Consider the following 26,265-nt stretch of genomic DNA (forward strand, 5'->3'; position numbering starts at 1 on the left):
CCATGGAGTCTCTGCTGTTTTAACCTCTCTTCGCAGAAGTCTGAATTTTATCCCCTGTTCTCACTCCTACAAAATCTGTTTTAACCTCTCTCCTGGAGGTCTCACTGTTTTTGAACATAATTTGCCATTCAATCAGTGTTGGCTTTCCTTAACTAATGCATATGTGTCCAAGTGACTGTTAGTTTTGTTCCAGATTATGATTTCCAGAAGCTTTTCCATTGAGGCAAAACTGTGTGGCCTGTAGATGTTAGTCTTATCCTTGCACCATTTTTTTGAACAAGTTGTAGTATTTGCAATTCTCCATTTCTCTGGACCATTCCTGTATCTAAGGAAAACTGGCCTGTGCTGATGCAACTTCCACCCTTCCCTAAGTATCTTTGGATGCATTGCTCATCTGGTCCTTGTGATTTGTCCTTCAATCTGTGTCGAAGACAGTTTATAGTCAGCCTATTTTTAAAAATTTATTTAGCCCCCCAGTGTCTCAACTATCTCTTGTTTCATTAGGACATGGGCAAAATCGTCTTACTTGACCTCCTCTCCTGAACTTAGATTTAGAATTTGCTGGAGTGATCATATGTTGAGTGCTGGGATTTGTGGTTATCTTTCAGCTCCAATTAATTTTGTGCTGACATTGTAAGATAATAATGGCCTTGGGAGGTCAATGGAGATAGAAACATGAGTAGGCCATTCAGCCCTTCGAGCCTAATATCTGGGACTATGAAGAATTATGGAACGAACAGTCGATTTACAAATTGCACACAATATAAAATTGAAACCAGCAAATTAGTGGAAAGGAAAACACTTTATTTCCTCTTTAAAAATAAATAAGGTCTTTCATACATAAACCATGATTCACCTCATTTCTGTGACACTTCTTTCCACATACAAAATAAATGGAACTGTTCAGGAGAGTCTGACATAAAAAATAAACTAAAAAATAATTGTCAAAATACAGAAGTGAACATAAGGAAACAGAAGTAGTAGAAACTCAAATCCACTTCGTTGAAGTCAGAGAGCTCGACTCATACTTCAGGACCTTCACCACCAGGAATAAGCTGGAATGTTTAAAGAATAGTTAGATAAGTAATTTAAGTGATGAATTGCCATCATCTCCATTATTCATTACAAGTGATAAATTACAGCAATATACATTAACCCACAAATCTCAGGAGCAAAGTACAATCGGCATCATCAGGTTAAAGGGGATTTTTATATATTTGAGTAGCTAATGACCTTGTATTTTGTACAAGAAACTCTGCATATTTTATATTGAAATTTGTCTTTTTAACCAGTAAAAATATTTGCTTGGAACAGTTCTAGCTCCAGACCTCCACTGCTGCTTTGAGTTTGTGTTTCCAAAACCCTGCCCACGACCCCACTGGGACCCACAGTTTTAGAAACCCTGAATTCAGGGCAATGAAAAAGAGGTCTATACACAAAGTATGCGTATAGCAGGGGAATGCATAATGGAATAATATGAAGAGATTAGGTGAGAAATCAAACAATTAGAAAGGCAAAGAGAAAATATGAAATTAAATTGTCATGCAATATGGATAGAAACTAGAAGCAGGGGTAGCCTGTTCAGCCTTTCCAGCCTGCTCTGCCATTCATTTCGATCATGACTGATCACCAAATTCAATATCCTGAATCCTCCTTTCCCCCATATCCCTTCAGCCCCAAGAGCTGTATCTAATTTCTTCTTGAAATTAGACAACGTTTTGGCCTCAACTACTTTGAGATAGTGAATTCCACACATTCACCACCCTCTGGGTGAAGAAATTTCTCCTCACTTCAGTTATAAAAGGTTTACCCTTTATCCTCAAACTATGATCCCTCGTTCTGGACTCCCCCACAATTGGAAGCATGCTTTCTGAATCTATCCTGTCTAACCCTGTTAGAACTTTATAAGTTTCTATGAGATCCCTTCTCACTCTTCTAAACTCCAATGAACATAATCCTAATCGACTTTATATCCATCCTCATATGACAGACATCCCATCTCAGGAATCAGTCTGGTAAACCTTCAGTGTATTCCCTCTAAAGCAAGGACATCCTTCCACACAATACTTCAGGTGTGGCCTCACCAATACCTTGCATAAATGCAGCAAAACATCCCTATTATCAAATCTTCTCACTATGAAGGTCAACATACCATTTGCCTTGTTTACTGCCTGCTGTACCTGCACGTTTACTTTCAGCGACTGATGCACAAGGACACCAAGGTCTCGTTGAGAATCCATTTCTCTCAATTTACATCCAAGTAATAATCTGTTTTCCTATTATTACTACCAAAGTGGATAACCTCACATTTATCCACATTAATCTGCATCTGCCATGCAGATACTCACACACACAGCCTGTCCAAATCAGGCTGAAGCATCTCTGCATCCGCCTACAACTCATCCTCCCACCCAACTTTGCATCATCTGCAAATTTGGAGATAGTACATTTCGTTCCCTCTTCCAAATCATTAATACATAATGTGAACAGTTGGGGTCCTAGCACAGATCCCTGCGGAATCCCACAAGTCACTGACTGCCAATCAGAAAAAGACCCTTTATGCCAACTCTTTGCTTCCTGTCTGCTCACCAGCTTTCTATCCATTTCAACATATTACCTGCAATCCCATGTGCTTTAACTTTACATAGTAGTCTGTTATGTGAGACCCTGTCAAAAACCTTCTGAAAGTCTAAATAAGTAACATCCTCAAAGAATTCCAATAGTTTCGTCAAGCATGATTTCCCTTGCGTAAATCCATGCTGACTTTGTCTGATTATACCAGTCTTCCAAATGCCGAGTTACGAAATCCTCGATAAGAGACTCTAGCAACTTCCCCATTACCAAAGTTGGGCTCACTGGTCTGTAGTTCCCTGTTTTCTCTCGACCTCCTTTTTTGAATTGTGGGCTTACCTACCCTCCAATTTTTAGGAACAATCCCAGAGTCCATAGAATTTTGGAAAATAACCATCAGTGGATCTACTATTTCCAGGGCCACTTCCTTAAATACTCTGGGATGAAGATTATCAGGACCTAGGAATTTTTCCACCTTCTATCCCATCAATTTTCCCAAAACCATTTCTCTACTACCTCCTTCAGCTCTTCACTAAAACATGTTTCTCTCAGTACCTCTGGTACGTCATTCATCTTCCTTTGTGAAGACTGAAGCAAAGTACAAATTTAATTCCTTAGCCATTGCTTTATTCCCCCATTATGAATTCTCCTGTTTGACTGTAACTGGTAAATATTTCACAGGAACATAAAAATGAAAGTTGGAATTAAAACTCAGCCACCAAGGAATGGACCAGATAAAAATGATAGAGTCATAGAGATAGACAGCACGGAAACAGGCCTTTCGGCCCAATTCGTCCATGCTGACCAGGTTTCCTAAACTGAACTTCTCTGAACTAGTCCATTTGCCTGCGTTTAGCCCATATCCCTCTAAACCTTTTCTATCTATGTATTTCCTATCTCTCAGCTTAAACCTATGCTCTCTGGTTTTGGACCCTCCCTACCTTGGGGAAAAAAACCTTTGTTATTCACTTATCTATGCCCCTCATGATTTTACAAACCTCTAAGGTCACCCCTCATCCTCCTACAGACCAGGGAAAAAATATCAGCTTCACCTACCCAGGTCCCATCCCCTTGGCACTACCTGGCCCTGGTGGGCACTGCCAGTGTGCCAGGCTGCCTGGTGGGCAGTGCCAGCACAGGGCACTGCTCCCCCCACTCCCAATCTTCTGAGGGGCCTCAATTGCCTTCGGTCCCACCAGCATGGCCATCATACCTGATCCCCGTTGCTTGGTATCAGCTGTGATCTCCACTAGTGTGGACCTCCACCAGCAAGGTCGGAAACCTAAGTGAGCCCAGACAATACCATCCCGGACTCACCAAACTGATTTAAATTGAGTCATGAGTATTAATATCAGCGGCAAGCCGTTCCCCAGTGCGAGGCTGATTACGTCAATAAAAGTGGCCTCCCGCTTACATTTCCCACCCCACTATGCTACTCAACCAGCGTAGCGGGAAAATTGCGCACAACGCAGTAGATCTAGTATATTGAGATTTTCCAAAGTCATTCAATAAGATCCCAAATAATTGGTCCAATGTTGGCTCAGGGTCAAGTAGCAGAATGGATAGCTAGCTGGCAGCAAGGCATAAAGAGAAAAAGGGCAGCTATTCAAATAGGCAGAAGGTGGGAAGTAAGGTCCTTCATTGGCCGATGCTGGATCCACTCAAATCACAATTTATTTTAGCATCTGAGACTTGTCATCAGAAACTATTTCTAAATTTTGGAAAGAAAAACTGAATAAACATATCACTTGGAAAATAAGATTCCAAATCCAGGATTGGAGCAGAGGAATCTGGGAAAACAAACACAAATCACAAAGTAGTGACATATGTTAAGAAGGCCATTAAAAAAAACTAGGTTTATGTCGAGAGGAATAGAAGTGAAAAGTAGAGAAGTTATGCTAAATTTATATCCTACCTTGATGAGCACATTTGGAAAAGTGTGGCCTAATTAGGGAAAGTCAACATGGCTTTGTGCGGGGCAGGTCATGCATTACTAACTTGACTTGATTTTTGGGGAGATGACGAAGGTGATTGATGAGGATAGAGCAGTGGATTTTGTCCACATGGATTTTAGTAAGGCTTTTGACATGATCCCTCATGGTAGGCTCATCCAGAAGATTAAGATGTATGGGACCCACAGTGACTTGGTTGCTTGGATTCAGAATTGGCTTATCCATGGAAATCAGATAGTAGTGGAAGGGTATTTTTCTGGCTGGTGGTTTGTGACTAGTGGCGTTCCGCAAGGATCTGTACTGGGACCTCTGCTGTTTGTGATATATAAATGACTTGGATGAAAACGTAGATAGGTGGGTTAGCAAGTTTGCAGATGACAAAAAGATAGGTGGAGTTGTGGATAATGTAGAAGGTTGTCAAAGGATACAGTGGGATATAGATCATTTGCAGATATGAACAGAGAAATGGCAGATGGAGTTTAATGCAGGCAAGTGTAAGGCACTTTGGGAGATCAAATGTTAAGGGTAAGTATACAGTTAATAGCAGGACCCTGAACAACACTGATGTAGAGAGGAATCTGGGGGTTCAAGTCCATAGCTCTCCGAAAGTGGCGACACAAGTAGATAGGATGGCAAAGAAGGTGTATGGCATGCTTGCCTTTATTGGTCGGGACATTGAGCACAAGAGTCAGCTTTATAAAACTTTGGCTAGGCTGCACTTATGAATATTGTGTTCAATTATGGTCGCCACATTAAAGGAAAGATGGAGGCTTTGGAGAGGGTGCAGAAGAAGTTTACCAGGACGCTGCCTAGATTAGAGGGTATGAGCTATAAGGAGAGGCTGGACATAGAACAAAAGAACAGTACAGCACAGGAACAGGCCCTTTGGCCCTCCAAGCCTGCGCCGATCACGTTTACCTATCTAACCAACTACTTATATCCCTCTATTCCCCGTTTGTTCATATGTCTATCAAGATAAGTCTTAAATGTGGCTGACGTAACTGCCTCAACCACCTTCTTGGCAGTGCATTCCAGGCCCCCAGCACGCTCTGTGTAAAAAAACTTCCACCGCACAACACCAATGAACCTTTCCCCCCTTATCTTGAACTTGTGCCTCCTTGTAATTGTCATTTCTGCCCCTGGAAAAAGCTTCCAACTGTTCACCCTATCTATACCTCTCAATTTTATAAACGTCTATCAGGTCGCCCCTCAGTCTCCATCTTTCCAGGGAGAACAATCCCAGTTTATTCAATCTCTCCTCATAGCTAATACCCTCCATACCAGACAACATCCTGATAAACCTTTCTGCATTCTCTCCAAAGCCTCTACGTCATTCTGGTAGTGTGGTGACCAGAATTGGACAGTCTTCCAAATGTGACCGAACAAACGTTTTATATAACTAACATAATTTGCCAACTTTTATACTTGATGCGCTGTCTGATGAAGGCAAGCATGTCATATGCTTTCTGACCACCTTTTCCACCTGTGCTGCCACTTTTCTGTGGACCTGTACTCCCAGATCTCTCTGTGCGCTATGCTCCCGATAGTTCTGCCATTTATTTTGTAGCTCCCACATGAATTGGATCTATCAAAATGCATCATCTCGCATTTGTCCAGATGAAATTCCATCTGCCATTTCTTTGCCCAGTTTTCCAGTCTACTATATCCTGCTGTATTCTCTGACAATCTTCATGGAGAAACAGCACCATGAGTCTTCAGATAATATTTCCATGATCTAAACATATCAAACATATCAAACCAACTCATGAAAATTAAATTTCAGTGCACTGAATTTATTCTTAACCAAAGGAAAATGGTGCCTAAAAATGTTAATGGGGCGGCACGGTAGCACAGTGGTTAGCACTGCTGCTTCACAGCTCCAGGGTCCTAGGTTCGATTCCCGGCTCGGGTCGCTGTCTGTGTGGAGTTTGCACATTCTCCTCGTGTCTGCGTGGGTTTCCTCCGGGTGCTCCGGTTTCCTCCCACAGTCCAAAGATGTGCGGGTTAGGTTTATTGGCCAGGTTAAAAATTGCCCCTTAGAGTCCTGAGATGCATAGGTTAACGGGATTAGCGGGTAAATATGTGGGGTTAGGGCCTGGGTGGGATTGTGGTCGGTGCAGACTCGATGGGCCAAATGGCCTCCTTCTGCACTGTAGGGTTTCTATGATTTCTATGAAAATCTGCCAACTTCAATCAGATTTCTCCGTATTGTACTTATTCAACAGTAAAATAATATAAACAAGGCAGTTGTAGGAACAGATTTTCTCTGTTGCATTTCCTGTGCGTCTCTGTCCAAAAAGCAGAAAGAGCTTGGAGAAACCTAACCAAATCTTTTTGCAATTTTGTTTTTACCATCTGGATTCCACTACTTACCATTGTTATGTTGTTTCCATTTAATAAGATTTGGTCCAGCTTTGTGATTCTTCTGCCTTCTGGTGTGATCTCACTATAGTGGAGCAAGAATGGAAAACACTAACTAAACAGCTTAGCATTGGGAGACGCCGGGGTGGGCACATGAAGAAGTCTCACAACACCAGATTAAAGTCCAACAGGTTTATTTGGAGAGTCTCCACTCACCTAATGAAGGAGCAGCGCTCCAAAAGCTCATGTTACCAAATAAACCTGCTGGACTTTAACCTGGTGTTGTGAGATTTCTTACTGTAAACAGTTTAACAGCTACTACCTAGAATACTCTACACTGCAGTAACAGAGGGCAGATTAAAGTGCAAGGATATAAACCTCCATGTCTGCAGAGTATAGTAAGCATCAGTTTGTGTTAGCCTGTATCAGTATTGGCCATTCTTAATTGACATGCAAAACAAGCCCAATTCTCCACAAGTCAAGTATCCACAGAACAATACAAATTCTAAAAACTTACTTAAAAGGAGAACCCAGGTCATTTCTCAAAACACATTATGGTTGTTGAACTAATTTAAATAGTTTGTTGAAACTAACTGATTGAAAAAAATCAAATTAAACTAGTTCAGCTACAATAGCTCCAAAGTATATTTTTCCAAAAGTCTTCGATGATCGAGAGATCTTTCAAAAGATTAAAATAAATTCACTGAATTGAGATTCTACAGTCACTGGATAATTAAGGCTGAACATTCTTGCCTGTGCCAGTTTCTTGTCCTAATGCTTTCTGAGACTGAAATTTAAATTAACTTTAATTTTGAATTTGTTTACAAGTTGTACTTTTCAACCTCCACTAGGAGCTAAGACTGTTAGCTATCCTTATATATCAGTTACTGAACTCCAAACGATACAAAGGTGTATGAAAAACAAACTTACAATTCTGTGACATCTTCAAGCACCATATCCAAGGATTAGAGTTAAGAAATGCACATTCTGCAGTAAATAAGAATCAGTTTATTTAGATTCCCAGCAGACCCTGGAAGTTCAGGGTACCAACAGTGTTCAGATTTTTAGTGACCAGTTTAAGGCATCTACTGAAATGTTAAAAATGAGCAGAGGAATCAGTGACATCCAAGTACAACAAAGCTAAACTGAGGATTGCTGCAGTTTGCCTATCGCCGCAACAGGTCCACAGCAGATGACATCTCCCTGGCCCTACACACAACCCTGGAACACCTAGATAACAAAGACACCTATGTCAAACTCCTATTCATAGACTACAGCTCAGTCTTCAACACCATTATTCCTATGAGACTCATCTCCAAACTCCGTGGCCTGAAGCTTGGCTCCGCCCTCTGCAACTGGATCCGAGACTTCCTAACCCACAGACCGCAGTCAGTAAGGATAGGCACCAACGCCTCCTCCACGATCATCCTCAACACCAGTGGTCCGCAAGGCTGTCTCCTCAGCCCCTTACTATTCCTTATGCACCTTTGACTGTATGGCCAAATTCCCCTCCAACTCAATTTTCAAGTTTGCTGATGACACCGTTGTGGGTCGGATTTCAAATAATGATGAGACGGAGTACAGGAAAGCGATTGAGAATCTGGTGAACTGGTGCGATGACAATAATCTCTCCCTCAATGTCAACAAAACAAAGGAGATAGTCATCGAGTTCAGGAAGCATAGTGGAGGGCATGCCCCTGTCTACATCAATGGGGATGAATTAGAAATGGTCGACATCTTCAGCAGCACACCACTAGTCACAGGCCTCCACTCAGAGAAGCAATCCTCCACAACCACTCTCTGGTTTCTTCCATTGAGCCAGTGTCTTATCCAATTTACTACCTCCCCATGTATACCTAGCGACTGAACCTTCCTAACTAACCTCCCATGAGGGACCATGTCAAAGGCCTTGCTGAAATCCAGGTAGACAACATCCACCGCCTTCCCTTCATCCACTTTCCTGGTAACCTCCTCGAAAAACTCCAATAGATTGGTCAAACATGACCTACCACGCACAAAGCCATGTTGACTCTCCCTAATAAGTCCCTGTCTATCCAAATATTTGTAGATCCTATCCCGTATCACACCTTCCAATAACTTGCCCACCACCGACGTCAAACTTACTGACCGATAATTTCCCGGATTTCTTTTGGAACCTTTTTTAAACAACGGAACAACATGAGCCACCCTCCAATCATCCGGCACCTCCCCCGTGAATACTGACATTTTAAATATGTCTGCCAGGGCCCCTGCAAGTTCAACACTAGCTTCCCTCAAGGTCCGTGGGAATACCCTGTCCGGTCCTGGGGATTTATCCACTCTGATTTGCCTCAAGACAGCGAGCACCTCCTCCCCTTTAATCTGTAAAGGTTCCATGGCCTCCCTACCAGTTTGCCCTATTTCCGTAGGCTCCATGCCCGTTTCCTCAGTAAATACGGATGCAAAAAAACCATTTAGTATCTCCCCCATCTCTTTTGGTTCCATACACAGTGTACCACTCTGGTCTTCAAGAGGACCAATTTTATTCTGAGCTAGTTTACTCTCAATCTATCTTACTTTTCTTTATACTTTTCTTTATAGCTTTCTGTTGACCTTTAAAGATTTCCCAATCCTCTAGTTTCCTCACTAATCTTTGCCACTTTGTATGCCTTTGCTTTCAATTTGAGACTCTCCTTTATTTCCTTAGATATCCACAGCTGATTTTCCCTCTTTCCACAGTCCTTCCTTATCACTGGTATATACTTTTGCGGAGTACTGTGAAAAATCAACTTGAAAGTCCTCCATTGTTGCTCAATTGTCCCACCATAAAGCTTTTGCTCCCAGTCTACCTTACCCAACTCCTCCCTCATCCCATTGTAGTCTCCTTTGTTTAAGCACAAGACACTGGTATTGGATTTGACCTTCTCACGCTCCATCTGTATTTTAAATTCAACCATACTGCGACCACCTCTTCCGAAAGGATCCCTAACTATGAGATCATTAATTATCCCTGTCTCAACCATACTGCGATCACCTCTTCCGAAAGGATCCCTAACTATGAGATCATTAATTATCCCTGTCTCAACCATACTGCGATCACCTCTTCCGAAAGGATCCCTAACTATGAGATCATTAATTATCCCTGTCTCATTATAAGCTTTCGGAGCACTGGTATTTGCTACCAAATAAACCTGTTGGGACTTTAACCTGGTGTTGTGAGACTTCTTACTGTGCTAGAACATAGAACAGTACAGCACAGAACAGGCCCTTCGGCCCACGATGTTGTGCCGAGCTTCATCTGAAACCAAGATCAAGCTATCCCACTCCCTACCATCCTGGTGTGCTCCATGTGCCTATCCAATAACCGCTTAAATGTTCCTAAAGTGTCTGACTCCACTATCACTGCAGGCAGTCCATTCCACACCCCAACCACTCTCTGCGTAAAGAACCTACCTCTGATATCCTTCCTGTATCTCCCACCACGAACCCTATAGTTATACCCCCTTGTAATAGCTCCATCCACCCGAGGAAATAATCTTTGAACGGTCATTCTATCTATCCCCTTCATCATTTTATAAACCTCTATTAAGTCTCCCCTCAGCCTCCTCCGCTCCAGACAGAACAGCCCTAGCTCCCGCAACCTTTCCTCATAAGACCTACCCTCCAAACCAGGCAGCATCCTGGTAAATCTCCTCTGCACTCTTTCCAGCGCTTCCACATCCTTCCTATAGTGAGGTGACCAGAACTGCACACAATACTCCAAATGTGGTCTCACCAAGGTCCTGTACAGTTGCAGCATAACCCCACGGCTCTTAAACTCCAACCCCCTGTTAATAAAAGCTAACACACTATAGGCCTTCTTCAGAGCTCTATCCACTTGAGTGGCAACCTTTAGAGATCTGTGGATATGAACCCCAAGATCTCTCTATTCCTCCACAGTCTTCAGAACCCTACCTTTGACCTTGTACTCCACATTTAAATTAGTCCTACCAAAATGAATCACCTCACTGTTCACCCCAGTCCAACACCAGCATCTCCACATCATCATTATACAGGACCAGATCTAGGATAGCTTGCTCCCCCATTAGTGCCATTACATATTGTTCAAAGAAACTATCGTGGATACGTTCTATGAACTCCTCCTCAAGGTTACCTTGACCGATCTGGTTTGACTAATCGACATGTAATAATAAATCAAATCAAAACTCACTGGTCATCTGGATGGGTGCATCCAATACAAAAGTAAAGTTTTGAATTTCTGCTACATTCTTTTTACACATACTTTGTTTTATAGATTCAATTAAAAAAAAGTCCACCCACGGGAGTACCATTTTCCACATCCACGTACTGGCGTAGATACTGATATTCCTACTCAATCTCCAATATCTTAACCAATTCCTTATCCAAGCCAATAGGTTGCTCCAATACCATGTATTCAATTTTGTTAAACCTATTACATGGAATCTTGTTGAATGTCTTCTGGAAATCCATAGAAATAACATCCATAGATATTCCTTATCTACCACATTTGTTTATTTTGTGAAAATACTTGTTAGACATGACCTCTTACAAATTTATGTCGGTACATTTTTCCCAGATGGTCGCTTAGTCACAAATAACAAATCTAAGTAAACTCTTTACAACTGATTTTGATCCTCCCAGGCAGTAAAATGGGGATGAGAAAAATATCAGCCATGATTGAATGGCGGAGCAGACTCGATGGGCCGAGTGGCCTAATTCTGCTCCTATGTCTTATGCTCTTATGATTTTAGATTAATAGTCCATAATTTCTTTATTATCTCCTATCATTTTAAAATAATGGAACAGCAGCAGAAGATTAACATTCAGATTAAACAATGTATTGAATAATTATACGTTTTAAAAAGGGTAATTCAAATGCTGAGTTTTAATAGGTACAGACGCAAATCAAACAGGCCTGACCTGCTTAACATGTAAATATTAAATCAAGCCAAATAGGCTTAAAATATCAAAATATAAGATTACATGATAAAGAACTTTATCCCATAGTTTTGCTTGAGGGAAAATCTATTCACACCCAGCAGAGGTTAGGACAAGTCCATTGTGTTGAGACCTTTCGCATTCTATACCAGTATTTACAATTATTACACTTGGTATGCATCTTAGTGACGTGATAACTATTAATAAATCATAAATCTTCAGCATCATAGAAATTTACAGCACTCAGGAAGCCATTCAACCCATCACATCCATGTTGACAGACAAGTAGCCAAGAAGCCTGGTGCCCACTTTCCATCAAGGTCTGTGAGGAGTTACAGCAATTCAAGTCTAAATCCAAGTGCATTTTAAATACTGAAGGTTTCTGCCTCCATCATTCCTTTCAATGAGTGAATTCCATATTCCAACCACCCTCTGGATGGAAAAAGTCCCCTTCAATTCCCTCAAGCCAACCTCTTACCCTAAATCCATGCCCATGGTTATAGGCCCTCAACCGAGAGGAATAAAGTGTTTTCAGCTTGACCGCTCAATTTATACAATTCAATTTGGTCACCCTCATCTGTTCTAAGAAAACAACTCTACCCTATAGCCTTCCTCAACTAAAATTCTGTCCAAACTATAGCCTCACACATCTCCTCTATATCATCTCCAGTGCAATCGCATTTTTGCTGCAGTGCAGTGACCAGAACTGTACCTTAGCTCAACCAGTGTTTTATACAGTTCAAACATAACCTTCCACCTCTTAAAAGTCTATGCCTTTGTTAATAAAGGCAAAAATCCCATGTACTTTCTCAACCACCTCATCTTCCCATCCAATCACTTTCAGTGATTTGTGGACATTCACTACAAGTCCTTCCGTTTCTCCATATTACTCAGTATCTCACAATTTATTGTGCATTCCTTTGCCGTGTTCACCTTCCCCAAGTGCATTACCACAGGTCTCTCTGAATTGAACGCTATTTACTTCTGTGCCAGCTGGCTGAACTAGTCCACTGAATCACCAAGTGTGAATAAATTTGCAAATCCCAAAATCTGTTAAGCAAGATATTTTGATGTGGAAAATGCCATAAAAGGATACTGACAAAATCATCAAAACCCAACAGTGTTCCTACAATCTCCTTGTCATTCTTCATGACAATGTGAATTCGTGAACCGATGCATTTGTCCACCAGCTCTGGAATAGAAAAAAAAATAGTTTGCAAATAACTTTTAAACGATTAAAATACAGCAGTAAATTTAAAGCAAGTTGATCAGAAAGCACAGACTTCTGCTTGCCAATTTAGGATCTGATCACATTTCCATGCAAAGGGCTTCAAGTATTTCTGTCCAATAATACTCACCCTCCCACCTCATAGATTCATAGAATCCCTACAGTGCAGAGGCCATTCAGTCCATCGAGTCTGCACCAACTCTGACAGAGTATCTTACCCAGGCCCCCTCTCCCACCTATCCCTGTAACCCCACACATTTACCATGGCTAATCCATATAACTTACACACCTTGGGACACTAAGGGGCAATTTGGCCCAGCCAATCCACTGAAACTTCACATCTTTAGAGCACCCAGAGGAAAACCATACAGGCAAGGGGAAAATGTGCAAACTCCACACAGTCCCCCAAGGCCTGAATTGAACTTAGGTCCCGGGCACCGTGAGGCAACACTGCATCTCTGTGACCTGTCTTAACTTCTGCCTCCTTCAGGTCTTACTTCCCTTTTCTTACCTCCCATCCCCTGCTTCTACTACCTTCATATCCCTTCCACCCACTTTGCCTGCTGTATCCTCTACTGTCTCCTTCCTTTTTACATCCTTTTCCCCTTTCCCCCCATTCTTTCCCTACATTTCCTTCTATCACCATATACCCCCCCCCCCCCCACCCCACACGCAAGCCAACCCTGCCCTTCACAATTTCATCCAGCCCCCATTTCTCTCACTTCATTCAAACCTGTCATCATTTCTCCAACATTCAAACCTCCACTCCAATCTCCCATACTGTACTCATCCTTCTCTCCACTCACTGACACCAATTTGATCCCAGCACCCACAAGCCCGCTCAGTTGACCTTCGCCTCCTTCGTTTCTCGCATCCCCTCCTAATTACGCCGAATGCTCCTCCGCATCTGCACCTTTTCACCCACTTTAGTCAACCCCACTCTGCCTCTCCTTGCTCACCACTTTACTAGAATAAAAACCATTTAACAGAGGCGGTACTGCCGAAAACGATTTGACTTTTGAGCCCTAGCTCGGTATTCTTGACTTTCCTTCTCCAGTTCTTACCCAGTGGTAGTAACTGAGACGGGTTGGTCGAGCTCAGCGCCATCTTTGGAGCAGAGCAACTTTGCACATGCGCACAACTCCTCTGCATCGTCCAATCGGAGACTGCTGGGTGTGCGTGATGACGCACGAGGGTCAGCGTAGCCAATCAGTAATTGCCGTAGTGGGTCGAAGGGGGACAGGGGCCGGAGGAGGCACTTGAGGGAACAAGACCAGAGTTAAGGCCGGTGTCGGGGATAATGTTTTGGATCGATTGATGATCATCCATCAGAAGTGGAAGTGTGGTAGGGTACCGAGGTGATTGGTACTGCCCAAAGTTTAGACAATACAAGATTCACGATGCAGGTGTCTCTGTACAGAAACTAGAAGCAGGAATAGGCCATTCGGACCTCCGAGCCTGCTCCGCCATTAATCTTGATCATGGCTGGTCATCCAATTCAATATCCTGATTCCCCCTTTCTCTAATTTCCCTTGATAGCTTTAGCCCCAAGAGTTATATCTAATTTCTTCTTGAAATCAGACAGTGTTTTGGCTTTGACTACCTTTGGTGCTTGTGAATTCCACACATTCACCACCCTCTGGGTGAAGAAATTTCTCCTCACCTCAGCTCTGAAAGGTTTACCCCTTATCTTCAAACTAGTTCTGGACTCCCCCACCATTGGGAACATTCTTTCTGAATCTACCCTGTCTAACGCTGTTAGAATGTTTAAGTTTCTATGAGATCCCCTCTCACTCTTTTAAACTCCATAATCCTAACCAATTTAGTCTCTCCTCATATGACAGACCTGCCATCCCAGGAATCAACCTGGTAAACCTCGGGGAAATGTACTGAAGAGAAGTGGCAGTTTTTCAAGGAATGTCTGCCTAGAGTTCTACAGGACAACGTTCCGAGCAGACAGGGAGGAGTTGGTAGGTTAAAAGAACCGTGGTGCACGAAAGCTGTGCGGGACCGAGTCGAGAAGAAAAGGAAAGCGTACAAAAGGTTCAGAGAGCTTGGCGAAGATAGGGATCTAGATGAGTATACGGCTTGTAGGAAGGGACTAAAGAAGGAAATTAGGAGAGCCAGAAGGGGTCACGAGAAGGCCTTGGCAGGTAGGATTAAGGAGAACCGTAAGGCGTTCTATAAATATGTGAAAAGTAAAAGGATGAGACGTGAAGGAATAGGGCCTACAAAGGTGAAGACGGGAAAGTCTATACGGAACCAGTAGAAATGGCAGAGGTTTTTAATGAGTATTTTGCCTCGGTTTTCACAGAGGAAAAGGACCTGGGTGGATGTACTGCGGGTTTGCGGTGGACTGAAAAGATTGAGTATGTGGACTTTAAGAAAGAGGTTGTGCTGGAATCTTTGAATGGCATCAAGATAGATAAGTCGCCAGGTCCGGATGGGATGTACCCCAGGTTACTGTGGGAGGCGAGGGAAGAGATTGCAGAGCCTCTGACAATGATCTTTGCGTCATCAATGGAGACGGGAGAGGTGCCGGAGGATTGCGGATGTGGTTCCTATTTTCAAGAAGGGGAATAGGGATAGCCCAGGAAATTACCGACCGGTGAGTCTAACCTCAGTGGTTGGTAAGCTGATGGAGAAGATCCTGAGGGACAGGATTTATGAGCATTGAGAGAGGTTTAGTATGCTCAAGAATACTCAGCACGGCTTTGTCAAAGGCAGATCGTGCCTTACGAGCCTGGTGGAGTTGTTCGAAAATGTGACTAAACACATTGACGAAGGGAAAGTGGTAGATGTGGTTTATATGGATTTTAGCAAGGCGTTCGATAAGGTCCCCATGCAAGGCTTCTAGAAAAAGTGAGAGGGCATGGGATCCAAGGTGCTGCTGCCCTGTGGATCCAGAACTGGCTTGCCCAAAGGAGGCAGAGAGTGTGTATAGATTGGTCTTTTTCTAAATGGAGGTCGGTCACCAGCGGTGTGCCCCAGGGATCTGTTCTAGGACCCTTGCTGTTTGTCATTTTCATAAATGACCTGGATGAGGAAGTGGAGGGATGGGTTGGTAGGTTTGCCGACGACACGAAGGTTGGTGGGGTTGTGGATAGTCTGGAGGGATGTCAGAAGTTACAGAGGGACATAGATAGGATGCAAGACTGGGCGGAGAAGTGGCAGGTGGACTTCAGCCCAGATAAATGCGTAGTGGTCCATTTTGGCAGGTCAAATGGGATGAAGGAGTACAATATAAAGGGAAAGACTCTTAGTACTGTAGAGGATCAGAAGGACCTTGGGGTCCGGGTCCATAGGACTCTAAAATCGGCCCCGCAGGTGGAGGAGGTTGTTAAGAAGGCGTATGGTGTGCTGGCCTTTATCAATCGAGGGATTGAGTTTAGGAGTCCGGGGATAATGATGCAGCTATATAAGACCCTCGTCAGACCCCACTTGGAGTACTGTGCTCAGTTCTGGTCGCCTCATTACAGGAAGCATGTGGAAAAGATTGAAAGGGTGCAGAGGAGATTTACAAAAATGTTGCCTGGATTGAGTGGCATGCCTTATGAGGATAGGCTGAGGGAGCTCGGTCTTTTCTCCTTGGAGAGACGTAGGATGAGAGGAGACCTAATGGAGGTATATAAGATGTTGAGAGGCATAGATCAGGTGGACTCTTGGAGGCTTTTCCCCAGGGTGGAAATGGCTGCTGCGAGAGGACACAGGTTTAAGGTGCTGGGGAGTAGGTACAGGGGAAATGTTCGGGGGAAGTTTTTCACACAGGGTGGTGGGCGAGTGGAATCGGCTGCCATCAGTGGTGGTGGAGGCAAACTCAATGGGGACTTTTAAGAGACTCCTGGATGAGTACATGGGACTTAATAGGATGGAGGGTTATAGGTAGGCCTAGAAGGTAGGGATATGTTCGGCACAACTTGTGGGGCCGAAGGGCCTGTTTGTGCTGTGGTTTTTCTATGTCTCTAAGCCTTCGCTGTACTCCCTCTATAGCAAGGACATCCTTCCTCAGCTAAGGGCACCAAAACTGCACACAATACTCCAGGTGTGATAGATGAGGGAAAGGCAGTAGATGTTGAATATACATGGACTCCAGTAAAGCCTTTGACAAGGTACCTCATGGTAGACTGGTATGAAAGGTGAAGTCACATGGGATCAGAGAAGAGCTCGCAAGATGGATACAGAACTGGCTTGGCCATAGCACAGTAAGAAGTTTAACAACACCAGGTTAAAGTCCAACAAGTTTATTTGGTAGCAAAAGCCACAAGCTTTCGGAGCCTTAAGCTCCTTCTTCAGGTGAGTGGGAATTCTGTTCACAAACAGGGCATATAAAGACACAAACTCAATTTACATGAATAATGGTTGGAATGCAAATACTTACAGCTAATCAAGTCTTTAAGATACAAACAATGTGAGTGGAGAGAGCATCAAGACATGCTAAAGAGATGTGTATTGTCTCCAGACAGGACAACCAGTGAGACTCTGCAGGTCCAGGCAAGCTGTGGGGATTACAAATCGTGTGACATGAACCCAATATCCCCACAGGTTGCCTGGACCTGCAGAGTCTCACTGGCTGTTCTGAATGGAGACAATACACATCTCTTTGGCATGTCTTGATGCTCTCTCCACTCACATTGTTTGTATCTTAAAGACTTGATTAGCTGTAAGTATTTGCATTCCAATCATTATTCATGTAAATTGAGTTTGTGTCTTCATATGCTCTGTTTGTGAACAGAATTCCCACTCACCTGAAGAAGGGGCTGAAGGCTCTGAAAGCTTGTGTGGCTTTTGCTACCAAATAAACCTGTTGGACTTTAACCTGGTGTTGTTAAACTTCTTACTGTGTTTACCCCAGTCCAACGCCGGCATCTCCACATCTTGGCCATAGCAGACAGAGGGTAGCAGGAGAGGGGTGCTTTTCTGAATGGAAGGCTGTGACTTGCGGTGTTCCACAGGGATCAGTTCTGGGACCTTTGTTGTTCGTAGTAGTATCTGTAAATAATTTGGAGGAAAACGTAGCTGGTCTGATTAGTAAGTTCGCAGACGACATAAAAATTGGTGGAGTTGCAGATAGTGAAGAGGATTGTCAGAGGATACAGTATGATATGGACTGGTTAGAGATTTGGGTAGAGAAATGGCAGATGGAGTTTAATCTGGACAAGTGTGAGATAATGCATTTTGGAAGGTCCAATGCACGTAGGAATTATATAGTAAATGGTAGAACCCTGAGGAGTATTGACAGGCAGAGAGATCTGGGCATGCATGTCCACCGATCACTGAAAGTGGCAACGCAGGTGGACATGGTAGTCAAGAAGACATACAACATGCTTGTCTTCATCAGTCGGGGCATTGAGTATAGAAATTTGCAGGTCATGCTGCAGCTGTACAGAACCGTAGTTAGGCCTCATTTAAAATATTTTGTACAATTCTGGTCGCTACACTATCAGAAGGATGTAGATGTTTTGGAGAGGGTACAGAAGAGGTTTACCAGGGTGTTGCCTGGTCTGAAGGGTATTAGCTATGAGGAGATGTTGGATAAACTCGGTTTGTTTTTACTGGAACAACGGAGGTTGAGGGGTGACCTGATAGAAGTTTACAAGATTATGAGTGGTATGGACAGAGTGGATAATCAGATGCTCTTTCCTAGCCTTTACAAGATTCGAGTAGATTAAAATTGTTGTCCTTGAGAAGGACACGAGGAGGGAATGTAGAAAGATAGAAAAGAAAAAGGCTACTATAAGATTGGCAGCCTCTACTAGGGTTTTTGTTCAATCAACTTAGATGTAGAATTCACTTGTCAATAGGGAGCAAGTGTGTTAGTAATTGTAATTAGGTGTTTTTAATACTTTTAGTTTTAAAGGTACATGTAATACCTTTAATTAGTCCATATATATAAATATATCTTCTGTACATTTTTAGAAGTTAAACAAAGAAACTTAGATGCACAGTTACAGAGTGCCCTTGTATACTAAACATATATTAGATACATTCCTTTAAAGCACCCAACTGTTGGAATCACAAGGCCATAAAGGAGACTTAATCGCCTCACCAGACACCTTATCAGAAACAACTGATACAAGAGTGAGTTTTAATTAGTCAGAAGACTGGAGGATAGCAAATGTTGTCCCCTTGTTCAAGAAAGGAAGTAGAGACAACCCTCATAGACCAGTGAACCTTACGTCTGTTGTGGGCAAAGTTTTGGAAAGGATTACAAGAGATAGGATTTATAATCATCGAGAAAGGAATAATTTGATTAGGGATAGTCAACGCGGTTTTGTGAAGGGTAGGTCGTGCCTCACAAACCTGATTGAGTTCTTTGAGAAGGTGACCAAAGAGGTGGATGAGGGTAAAGCAGTTGATGTGGTGTATATGGATTTCAGTAAAGCGTTTGATAAGGTTCCCCATGGTAAGCTATTGCAGAAGATACGGATGCATGGGATTGAGGGTGATTTAGCGGTTTGGATCAGGAATTGGCTAGCTGTAAGAAGACAGAGGGTGGTGGTTGATGGGAAATGTTCATCCTGGAGTTCAGTTACTAGTGGTGTACCGCAAGGATCTGTTTTGGGGCCACTGCTGTTTGTCATTTTTATAAATGACCTGGATGAGGGCGTAGAAGGATGGGTTAGTAAATTTGCGGATGACACTAAAGTCGGTAGAGTTGTGGACAGTGCGGAAGGTTGTTGCAGGTTACAGAGGGACATAGATAAGCTGCAGTGCTGGGCTGAGAGGTGGCAAATGGAGTTCAATGCGGAAAAATGAGAGGTGATTCACTTTGGAAGGAGTAACAGGATTACAGAGTACTGGGCTAATGGTAAGATACTTGGTAGTGTGGATGAACAGAGAGATCTCGGTGTCTATGTGCATAGATCCCTGAAAGTTGGCACCCAGGTTGATAGGGTTGTTAAGAAGGCGTACGGAGTGTTAGCTTTTATTGGTAGAGGGATTGGGTTTCGGAGCCAGGAGGTCATGTTGCAGCTGTACAAAACTCTAGTGCGGCCGTACTTGGAGTATTGCGTACAGTTCTGGTCGCCGCATTATAGGAAGGATGTGGAAGCATTGGAAAGGGTGCAGAGGAGATTTACTAGGATGTTGCCTGGTATGGTGGGAAGGTCTTATGAGGAAAGGCTGAGGGGCTTGAGGTTGTTTTCGTTAGAGAGAAGAAGGTTAAGAGGTGACTTAATAGAGGCATACAAGATGATCAGAGGATTAGAGAGGGTGGATAGTGAGAGCCTTTTTCCTCGGATGGTGATAGCTAGCATGAGGGGACATAGCTTTAAATTGAGGGGTGTTAGATATAGGACAGATGTCAGAGGTAGGTTCTTCACTCAGAGAGTAGTAAGGGCGTGGAATGCCCTGCCTGCAGCAGTAGTGCACTCGCCAACATTAAGGGCATTTAAATGGTCATTGGATAAACATATGGATAATATTGGAATAGTGCAGGTACGATGGGCTTTAGATTGGATTCACAGGTCGGTGCAACATCGAGGGCCGAAGGGCCTGTACTGCGCTGTAATGTTCTATGTTAATGAAGCTGCCTTCATAGTTTCTAATCAAAACAGAGTCAGAAAGATATTAATGTCTTAGCTAACAAAAGAGTTATGGTAGGGGACTTAGTGGGAACTGACAAGAATTAATGGTAACATGATGATACCCCTTGAATTTGTAGGTTGTGATAAAAAGCTCAGTCATTGAATTGATAAGCAATATATACATGTGTTTCATTATGTTGGCAATAAACAAAACTTATCAGGGCTATAATCGGGGAATATCCTGAAGGCAAGTTGAGTTGACCACATCTTTTAGAGATTCAGTTAACTTCACTGACAAGGCCATAAAATACTAATGGCTTTTGTAGGCCCCCTTTATCAAAGGATCCCATGTGAGACTGTTTTAGTGAAGATACTTTGTGAGGCTGCTATCAAAAATAGACATGATGTGGAGATGCCGGCGTTGGACTGGGGTAAACACAGTAAGAAGTTTAACAACACCAGGTTAAAGTCCAACAGGTTTATTTGGTAGCAAAAGCCACACAAGCTTTCGGAGCTCTAAGCCCCTTCTTCAGGTGAGTGGGAATTTTGTTCACAAACAGAGCTTATAAAGACACAGACTCAATTTACATGAATAATGGTTGGAATGCGAATACTTACAACTAATCAAGTCTTTAAGAAACAAAACAATGTGAGTGAGTGGCTGTCTTGTCTGGAGACAATACACATCTTTTTAGCCTGTCTTGATGCTCTCTCCACTCACATTGTTTTGTTTCTTAAAGACTTGATTAGTTGTAAGTATTCGCATTTCAACCATTATTCATGTAAATTGAGTCTGTGTCTTTATAAGCTCTGTTTGTGAACAGAATTCCCACTCACCTGAAGAAGGGGCTTAGAGCTCCGAAAGCTTGTGTGGCTTTTGCTACCAAATAAACCTGTTGGACTTTAACCTGGTGTTGTTAAACTTCTTACTATCAAAAATAGAGACATGATGTCTGGACAGGCTTCGGGATGATATATTGGGATATCCCACGAGGTATCGTGATCTCATTCATAGGGTGGTTCAGTATCTTTTCTGTTGAATCAATATGTAAAGTATGTCATTTGTAACACTTTTGATTGGATTGTGTCCAACTGACTGTGAGCTGCAAATTGTATAAACCAGGATGATTTTATTTGTCCGGTGGAGTGGTGTCTCTGACTCATTGTGTCGAGAACCTACCCACTTGCTAGCAAGTAAAATGAAGACAATCTGTCGGTTAAATATCTTGTGTTAATGTGTGTTTGTGTTAAAGTCAAACTAGGAAGTCGAGATTCCAACAATGGGAGCTGGTACGATAGTGGCATTTAAAGGGCAACTAGACGAATACATGAATAGAATGGGAATGGAAGGATACGGATTCCGTATGTGCAGACGGTTTTAGTTTAGGCAGGCATCATGATCGGCGCAGGCTTGGAGGGCCGAAGGGCCTGTTTCTGTGCTGCCCTTTTCTTTGTTCTTTGTGTAGCCTCACCAATGCTCGATACAATTGCAGGAAAACATCCCTATCCCTAAACTCAAATCCTCCTGCTGTGAAGGCCAACATACCATTTGACTTCTCTACTGCCTGCTGTACCTGCATGCTTACTTTCATCAACTGATGCACGAGGACACCAAGGTCTCGTTGAGTATCCGCCTCTCTCAATATACACCCATTCAAGTAATAATCTGTCTTTCTATTATTGCTACCCATGTGGATCACCTCACATTTATCCACATTATACTGCAACTGCTATGTAGATACCCACACACTCAGCCTGTCAAACTGAAGCATCTTTGCATCCTCCTCACAGCTCACCCTTCCACCCAACTTTATATCATCTGCAAATTTGGAGATAATGCATTCAGTTCCCTCTTCCAAATCATTAATATATAATGTGAACAGTTGGGGTCCTAGCACAGATCCTTGCAGAACTAGTCACTAGTCACTGACCACTAATCAGAAAAAGACCCATTTATGCCAACTCTGCTTCCTATGTTCTAACCAGCTTTCTAACCATCACAACACATTACCTGCAATCCCATGTGCTCTAACTTTACATAGTAGTTAGTCTGTTATGTGAGACCTTGTCAAAAGCCTCCTGAAAGTCTAAATAAACCACATCCACTGTTTTTTCTTGATAACTCTATTAGTTACATCCACAAAAAATTCCAATAGATTTGACAAGCATGGTTTCCCTTTTGTAAATCCTTGCTGACTTTGATTATACCACTGCCTTCCCAATGCTAAGTTTAGAAATCCTTGATAATAGACTCTCGCAACCTCCTCAGTACCGACATTAGGCTCACTGGTTTTTAGTTCCCTGATTTCTCTCTACCTCCCTTTTTGAATTGCAGGCTTATATTAGCTATCCTCCGTAGTAGGAATAGTAGGAACTATTCCAGAGTCCATAAAATTTTGGAAAATAACCACCAATGGATCCACTATTTCCAAGGCCACTTCCTTAAATACTCTGGGATGAAGATTCTGAGGCCCTGGAGATTTATCCACCTTCAATCCCATCAATTTCCCCAAAACCATTTCTCTACTAATGCTGATTTCCTTCAGCTCCTCACTAAAATATGTTTCTCTCAGCACTTCTGAGACATTATTCATGTCTTCCTTTGTGAAGACTAAAGCAAAGAACAAATTTAATTCCTCAGCCATTTCTTTATTCTCTGTTATGAATTCTCCCGTTTCTGACTGTAATGACTACGTTCATTTTTGTCAATCTTTTTCTCTTTACACATCTATAGAAACTTTTACAGTCAGTTTTTATGTTCCCTGCTAGCTTACTTTCATATAACAACATTACTTTATTTAAACCAGAGGCCGCCAGGAGTTCATCAAAGGGTTAAGTAGCTCTCACATAGAGCAGCAAAACTTCTCCAATGAATCTAACATATACAATCAAAAACAGATCAATTATAGTTTTATCAGTCATTCCCATCTTTCAGTAACTTAACTCAATCATCTTCAAAATACATAAATCAACAATAATATATGTAAAATACTTTAGCCAATTAAATTCTACCCCTCAGCGTAATGGTATTTTATTAGTTCGTGAAATCCAGAAGCTGACTCCTCTCTTGGCTGACCCCACACCATGGTTGTGTCGTAGCCTAAAACGCTCAGCCCAGAATTCAAAACATGTTCACACAGGTTCCCTTAAAGGTCACTTATGAAGTGGATGATTGATCCCCTCTCTGAGAGCTAACACCTAACCACTCAAAGAGGAGTACTTGCCTCATAATTTGTTAAAAGCGTGTTAGAAATACTACGATCTGCTCTTCAGCAACTTTTTGTGGTTAAATCAAAGATAACTATTTGAGACTCTCTCTCTCTGTAAAAGCAACAAGTAACACTTTATTTATCTAACTAATAACGAACAGGTTAACCAAACTATTAACAAACCGAATAAAATATTCTAATAGAATGCTGCGTAGATAAATACAATTCCCACTTATTAACAAAAAATAGATTTTTTTTAGTCACACTCAAAATACAACCAGGTTTTATCTTCCGGAATCTTCAGTCTTCTTTCTGGAATCTCTGGCTTCTTTTGGTACCTTTTCTATTCAGATGAGGCTCTGAGCTAAAAGCTATTAGCTGTGGCAGAGAGAGCAGTTGCTGGCAGAGAACAATTGTTGTCTGTCTCTCTGGATCTGAGAGCTGTCTCTTATACCCCTGATGACATACCAACATCCCCACAATAGGATTGTTCTCAGGTTACCAAAACATCAAATTCAAATCTGATAGGCTGCTGTTATTCAAATACCTATTTTAAATTGGTTGGTTAAAATTCAAAAACAGCCTGTTGTCTTGGCAACACTACTGCCTGGTCTCTTGATACTACTTCAATACTGCATATGCACCTGCAATTTTTTAAAACTCTTAAGTGCAGAAAAAGCAAAACCATCTTTTAAAAGATAATTTTACAAACACCAACTTCACAAGAACTGTCTAACCAGACTAACTCGTGACACCACGTCTGGGCACCAGTCCATCTCATCTGGACAGTGAATAACCCTATTCATGAAGTATGATTAAGTGTTCTAAATGTTCTCCCATTCGAAACTTTACTGATAAAACTTGCAGATTTCCAAGGCCCAAATATTCTCTTGAAGTATGGTTTTGCCCTAATGACTTTTACCATGATGCCTTGTGGTAAAATGCTTTTTGACTAAAGTGAACAATATTCCTTAAAATCCATAATATTTGAAATATCAGCATGTATGTTCTACAATCATAATCACTTGTTTGAGTCAATTACTGCATCTCATATGTTTAAATTAGGGTGGCACGATGACAAAGTGGTTAGCACTGCTGCCTTACAGCGCCAGAGACCCAGGTTCAATTCCGGCCTTGGGTCACTGTGTGGATTTTGCACATTCTCCCTGTGCCTGTGTGGGTTTCTTCCAGGTGCTCTGGTTTCCTCCCACACTCCAAAGATGCGTGAGTTATGTTGATTGGCCATGATAAATTTCCCCTTAGTGTCAGGGGGACGAGGAGGGTAAATATGTGGGGTTATGGGGATAGGACCTGGATGGGATTGTTGTTGGTGTGTGCCCGATTGGCCAAATGGCCTCCTTCTGCACTGTAGATTCTATGATTCTATAAATTACTTCTTGTTAGTTCATAAATGTATTTAAAAAGTCATTTAACTGAACGCTGCTAGTTCTGTCAGTGCCTTAATGTCTACTGGTTTAAAAATCTTACCACCTCATAAGGGTTCCAATTGCAGGAAGTATTTAAAAATGTTAGAGGTTTTGAATGAAATAGTGAGGTCATCCACTTTGGAAATAAAATCAACATTATGAAAAGCTAGAAACCATTGAGGTATGCTGAGACTAAATCCCAGTTACAGGTAAGGTGAAGAGGAGAATCAGCTTAATATATGGTAGGTCCATTCAAAAGTCTGATGGTAACAAGGAAAAAGCTGTTTTTGAGTTGGTTGGTATGTGACCTCAGATTTTTGTATCTTTTTCCTGACAGAAGACGGTGGAAGAGGGTATGTCCGGGATGTGTGGGGTCCTTGATTATGCTGGCTGCTTTTCCGAGGCAGCGGGAAGTGTAGACGGAGTGAATAGATGGAAGGCTGGTTTCATAGTGCAGTGCAGAAGGAAGCCATTCAGCCCATCGAGCCTGCACCAGCAACAATTCCATCCAGATCCTACCCCCTTAACACCATATATTTACCCTGCTAATCCCCCTGTTATGTTCATTTTCGTGAGACTCTTCCGTCCCTGATACAAAAGCAAAGACCAACTGTTGTCCGATTCAAAAATTCTTCATTTGTCTTACATATGCAAGCTGGTCCCCTGAAAAACGATTTACGGATTAGTTATCATGGAATGATAAAAGGAGGGAATGAGATATTAAAGAGTTAATATCCACTGTAGAGTCTCAGATGAACTATTGGAGTTGCAAGAATAATAGAAAAACAGCTCACAAGAGCAAACTGACAAATGAGATAACCACAGGCTCCAGCTTCCAGAGCACAGCCAGGGTGCATTTTTTTTAAAAAAGGATGTTCTTTGCTACATAACTTCCACTCAGTGCTGGGAGTCAGTTAGCAAAAGCGCGCCGAGCAAAAGGGGGTCCCCTTTTGTACAATTTACAATTCCAGCAGGCAGATTTCAGCAAGCACACGTCATCTGATACAATCAAGGACAAGCACAAGAAAGACCATTCTGTTCCTAGCAAAAACA

The 26,265-nt window shown here is 42.3% G+C and overlaps 2 protein-coding genes across 4 annotated transcripts in view; one reads left to right on the forward strand and one right to left on the reverse strand.

The window, feature by feature from the left end:
• Window positions 1-785: 785 nt before the first annotated feature.
• lsm5 (LSM5 homolog, U6 small nuclear RNA and mRNA degradation associated) lies at window positions 786-14,186 on the reverse strand. 2 transcript variants are annotated; one of them, XM_078217127.1, is made up of 5 exons: window positions 14,115-14,186; window positions 12,919-13,014; window positions 7,815-7,842; window positions 6,897-6,969; window positions 786-1,055 (listed from the first exon to the last, which is right to left on the reverse strand). In XM_078217127.1, exons 1-5 carry the CDS (start codon window positions 14,155-14,157, stop codon window positions 1,023-1,025), a joined length of 273 nt encoding a protein of 90 aa, XP_078073253.1. In that variant the 5' UTR covers window positions 14,158-14,186; the 3' UTR covers window positions 786-1,022. The 2 variants fall into 2 exon arrangements, with proteins under 2 accessions (XP_078073253.1, XP_078073254.1); XM_078217128.1 differs by lacking the exon at window positions 14,115-14,186 and adding an exon at window positions 14,010-14,107.
• Window positions 14,187-14,276: 90 nt separating this feature from the next.
• Window positions 14,277-26,265, forward strand: part of LOC144496150 (uncharacterized) — a 42,363-nt gene continuing 30,374 nt past the window's right edge. The window contains exon 1 of one of the 2 annotated variants that reach the window (XR_013498377.1): window positions 14,277-14,408. Coding sequence is in view for 1 of the 2 variants with exons in the window: in XM_078217129.1 (XP_078073255.1) it covers window positions 14,368-14,395 (28 nt within the window). In the remaining variant the exon portion in view is untranslated. The remainder of the gene's footprint in view (window positions 14,409-26,265) is intronic. The other variant, XM_078217129.1, reaches the window with a different exon arrangement.

This window comes from Mustelus asterias, chromosome 7 (genome assembly GCF_964213995.1).
Source record: "Mustelus asterias chromosome 7, sMusAst1.hap1.1, whole genome shotgun sequence".
Taxonomy (NCBI): Eukaryota; Metazoa; Chordata; class Chondrichthyes; order Carcharhiniformes; family Triakidae; genus Mustelus; species Mustelus asterias.